The 5,034-nt window shown below is 41.8% G+C and overlaps 1 protein-coding gene across 1 annotated transcript in view; it reads left to right on the top strand.

Annotated features, from left to right (window-relative positions):
• btr30 (bloodthirsty-related gene family, member 30) overlaps positions 1 to 4,600 on the top strand; it is an 11,306-nt gene extending 6,706 nt beyond the window's left edge. The window contains exons 7-13 of the mRNA XM_078245427.1: positions 339 to 510; positions 1,754 to 1,840; positions 2,471 to 2,497; positions 2,629 to 2,655; positions 2,931 to 3,106; positions 3,260 to 3,415; positions 3,689 to 4,600. Of these exons, the coding sequence (XP_078101553.1) occupies positions 339 to 510; positions 1,754 to 1,840; positions 2,471 to 2,497; positions 2,629 to 2,655; positions 2,931 to 3,106; positions 3,260 to 3,415; positions 3,689 to 3,898 (855 nt within the window). The 3' untranslated portion in view covers positions 3,899 to 4,600. The remainder of the gene's footprint in view (positions 1 to 338; positions 511 to 1,753; positions 1,841 to 2,470; positions 2,498 to 2,628; positions 2,656 to 2,930; positions 3,107 to 3,259; positions 3,416 to 3,688) is intronic.
• The last annotated feature ends 434 nt before the right edge of the window (positions 4,601 to 5,034 follow it).

A 5,034-nucleotide genomic window follows, 5' to 3' on the forward strand; every position in this document is an offset into this window, starting at 1 on the left:
AAGCTTGTGATTGGTTAATGAAGATGTTATGGACCCGGCAGACCCAACTAATGAGCTTGGTTTGATTAGACAGAAAGAAGGAATACAATTCAAAATATGTATTTGTTCAGAACACGAACTACGCACTATGACTTTAAGAAAAAAAAATTTAATTTAGAGAAAAAAAGTTGAATATATTTTTAAAAAAAATGTTGATTTTATTTAAATAGAAAAACTTGGTTTATTTTGAGCAAAAGGTAGATTAAAGTTATTTTTTTTAAGCAAAAAGTTATATTTTGAAAAAACAAAGAAAATGTTGTTATTTATAGAAAAAAAAAGTCTAAGATTTTGTGTGTCAGAGTCTGGACTGTGCGGCGGCCCCCCTGGCTGAGGACCAGGATGATGATCTGGATGAAGAGTTCTCAGAGTTTTCTCTCAGCTTCCAGCTGGACGACGTCAAGAACTCTCTGGCCGACATCAGGGACAGGATGGACCTCATCAGGATGGGAGGGGGACCAACACGGGGCTCAGGTCAGTCAAATATATACATTAATAAATATATATATAAATATAAATATACATCAGGGACAGGATGGACCTCATCAGGATGGGAGGGGGACCAACACGGGGCTCAGGTCAGTCAAATATATACATTAATAAATATATATATAAATATACATCAGGGACAGGATGGACCTCATCAGGATGGGAGGGGGACCAACACGGGGCTCAGGTCAGTCAAATATATACATTAATAAATATATATATAAATATACATCAGGGACAGGATGGACCTCATCAGGATGGGAGGGGGACCAACACGGGGCTCAGGTCAGTCAAATATATACATTAATAAATATATATATAAATATACATCAGGGACAGGATGGACCTCATCAGGATGGGAGGGGGACCAACATGGGGCTCAGGTCAGTCAAATATATACATTAATACATATATATATATATATATAAATATAAATATACATCAGGGACAGGATGGACCTCATCAGGATGGGAGGGGGACCAACACGGGGCTCAGGTCAGTCAAATATATACATTAATACATATATATATATAAATATAAATATACATCAGGGACAGGATGGACCTCATCAGGATGGGAGGGGGACCAACACGGGGCTCAGGTCAGTCAAATATATACATTAATACATATATATATATATTTATATATATATATATATATATAAATATATATACATCAGGGACAGGATGGACCTCATCAGGATGGGAGGGGGGACCAACACGGGGCTCAGGTCAGTCAAATATATACATTAATACATATATATATATATATATATATATATATATATATATATATATAAATATAAATATACATCAGGGACAGGATGGACCTCATCAGGATGGGAGGGGGACCAACACGGGGCTCAGGTCAGTCAAATATATACATTAATAAATATATATATAAATATACATCAGGGACAGGATGGACCTCATCAGGATGGGAGGGGGGGGGGCTCCTGTCAGTCACTGAAATGTTTGTGTATGTGTGTGTGTATATATGTGTATAATGTGTGTGTGGGAGTGCGTGTATAATGTGTGTGTGTGTGAGAGAGTGTGTAATGTGTGTGTGTATAATTTGTGTGTGTGTGTGTGTGTGTGTGTATATATGTGTATAATGTGTGTGTGTGTATAATGTGTGTGTGGGAGTGCGTGTATAATGTGTGTGTGTGTGTGAGAGAGTGTGTAATGTGTGTGTGTATAATTTGTGTGTGTGTGTGTGTGTGTTTCAGTGTCCAATGAGCTGATGGCAGCAGAGAGCATGCTCAGTCTGAGAGGAAGCTCGCCCAGTCTGTGGAAGAGTCAGTGGTCTCTGAAAGGTGATGACATCATCTTTACATCACACATTCCTTCACTCAGAAAGCATGGTAACACTTTATAACATTATAATTTGATATCTTTATAACTTTATATCAACACATACCGTGTTATGAATGAAACCTGTTCTAAAGATCATTAAATAGTGACGTAGAGTTTACAGTAACAGAGTTTGTGGTTTGTTTTATTGTGTTTATGTGAATAGGATATATCTGTTTGGACTTATCACACAAATAATATATAAAGTTTAATAGTGGGCAACGTTTCTGTGCTAGAACATCTTCAGACAGAAATGTTGCCTACTATCAGACAGTGTGCAGGAGTCTGACGCTGTACATGTGCAAAGTATTCTTCTGTTTAGTTATTACAGAGAGAGAGACTCGTTAAATGAGATAATTACTGGGTACAGAGTTCCAGGTATCGGTACAAATGTTGAGCAGGAGATCTTGAAAGTGAGTCGACTAAATGTTGTTTAGTTATCGCCGATCGTTCCGGACCACTGAGCTGAAATGAGAAAAGATATCGGACACAAACGCCATCACAGAGTTTTAAACACAGAGATGCTTTTACTGAGACGATCAGAGGACTTTTATTGTGAAAGAGTGACTGACTGGTTTCTTGTTTCCCTTCAGATATGAAGAGAATGAAACATGTCTCAGGTACGTCTGTTATCTATAGATAATGTCTTATTATATTACGTTAATGATTGTTAATGTTAACCAGCTTCATTCTGTCTGTCTCTGTGTGTGTCTCTCTGTGTATGTGTGTGTGTGTCTTCATTCTGTTGCAGGACACAAGAAGGTGCGAGTCTACATGGGTGAGAACATTTATCTTTATTTATAATTAAAGATGATTCTGTTTTAGTTTGTCAGCCAGCTATTTGAGCGACTGCTAACATGCTAACCCTGTTGTTATGATGTTAGCATGCTAGTGCTAAGCACAAAGAACAGAAAGCTAAGTGTGATGCTAACAAAGCTAGCTACCGTTATTAATCTGCATCTGTACCAAACCTGTTGAGAAATCGTAACGACAACGTTCATAACAGACGGACTCAGATGTGTGTTGTTGTTGTTGTGTGTCCGTGGTCTCCAGAGGACGTGGCGTTGAACCCCGTGACGGCGTACCCCTTCCTGATCCTGTCCTCAGACAGGAAGCAGGTGAAGCGCGGCGAGACGCTGCAGTTCTTCCGGAGCAACCCGCAGCGCTACGACGTCTGGTCCTGCGTCCTCGCCAAGGAGGGCTACGCCACCGGCCGCCACTACTGGGAGGTGAGAGCCCGTCGCTACGGTAACATTGGCACTTTAACTTTTCTTTACCCTTGTCGGCTGCCGGTGCCCCGAGTGTTTGCCTGTCCCCTGCTGGGTCCGTTGCTATGGTAACACTGACCCCCCCAAACTCCCACCCCTCCCCGTTTGACACAGGTGTTTGTCGGTGAGAGCAAGGACTGGAAGCTGGGCGTCGTCACGGAGACGGCGAGCAGGAAAGGGCTGTTTGACATGAGTCCGTCTAACGGGTACTACGCCCTCTGGTGGAGCGGAGGGCAGCTGAGAGCGCTCACTGCCCCCCCCCTCACTAAGGTACGCACACTTACTTATTCACATCCTTTACTGCAGTAAAAATACTCTGTTACACATAAATATATACATCCATGTGTCCGCTCTGCAGTGTCGTGTAATAAGGACTTGACTGAAGGATATATATTTATATACCAAGCAATTAGAAACCAATGTATGGTAATAGTAATGACGTATGACGTGCAGCCCTGCTGTTAGTTCAGATATATATACGGACGAATAAACGGGACATAACTCTGAGTCTGGGGCGGTCTGTGTTTTGTGCCGGCGGTGCAGGTGAAGTGTCCCCCGAGGCTGCGTCAGGTGGGCGTGTTCCTGGACGTGGACGAGGGTCACGTGACCTTTTATAACGCCAAGTCTGGCTCGGAGATCTACAGCTTCAGCGGATCCTCCGAGTTCACCGAGAGGATGTTTCCTCTGCTGGGAACCGGAGACAAAGAGACGCCGCTGGTGCTGATGACCACGCAGACCCAGCCTGATGCCTGAGGGGGGGGGGGGTAATGGGGGAAGAAAAAGGGGAAAACCTGGACGGTCGTTGACTTAAAAATGTGCCAAAAACAGTGGAAAAAGTGCAACAAATGTCAAAAAAGAGGGGACACAGGTACACCTGAGGGGGGGGGGGGATAAGGGGGGAAGAAAGAGGGGAACACCTGGACAAAAAACATCGGAAGAGGCGGCAAAACATTAACAAACCTACAAGGGTCACAAGTGCAAAGCACCAAAAACGTCGCTTGTATCGCTTGTTTTTGGTTATTTTTTTTGTTGACGTTTGTTGCTTTTGTCTCAACTTTTTTGTCAGGAGGAAAAAGATAAACCTAAATATACAATATAATATAAAGGTTGTTATGCTGCTGGAAGAAACCACTGATTTGGATGTTTTGGGGGGGAGACACCCAATGTTTTTCAGAAGACGATCGACTCTGGCGGCCAAGTTGGACAGGAAGTCGTTATAAACAGCTGGGTTTCAAAACTAAAGAAATATAGATTTAATAAACAGAACTTGTGTAATAATTAAAGTATGAAAACTTAAGAAGTGTTTAAACATGTCAGAATACTATGAAGGAAATGTTTTTTATTACACAATGTCACCTTAGATGGCTCCGCCCCCTTTTACCTCTCAGCCAATGGTGAGGCTCCGCTGATGTTCAAACTGTTAAATATGATTAAATAAAGAATCCTTTTCATCTCTGTGGACTTGAACTCTCGTCTTTCTCTCCAAAATCATTTAGTTTTTTTTGTAGACATTTGTCGCTTAACGTAATTTATGTTTTTACATTTTTGTTGCTTTTGAGTTTATTTTTTTAATGTTTTGGTCGCCCTTTTAGAGTTTTTTTGACACTTTTTGTGGAATTTTTTGGACATTTTTTCAACAATGTTTTTGTCTCTTGTAATATCACTTTGAGTCTGAGTTTCTCCAGAAATTCACAGCTCTGCAGAGGAGGGTCTGGCTAGTCCTCACAGCATTCCTGGTTGGGAGGGACTACGTGCTCTGGTTTATTGGCATTTCTTTAAACCAATCACAATCGTCTTGGGCGGTGCTAAGCTCCGGACGGAGCCACGGTGCCTCTGCTAAACAGTCTCGGGAAGGAACTTGCTTGATATCTTTTCAAACGGACGTCACA

Source organism: Sander vitreus, unplaced genomic scaffold (assembly GCF_031162955.1).
Source record: "Sander vitreus isolate 19-12246 unplaced genomic scaffold, sanVit1 ctg505_0, whole genome shotgun sequence".
Classification (NCBI taxonomy): Eukaryota; Metazoa; Chordata; class Actinopteri; order Perciformes; family Percidae; genus Sander; species Sander vitreus.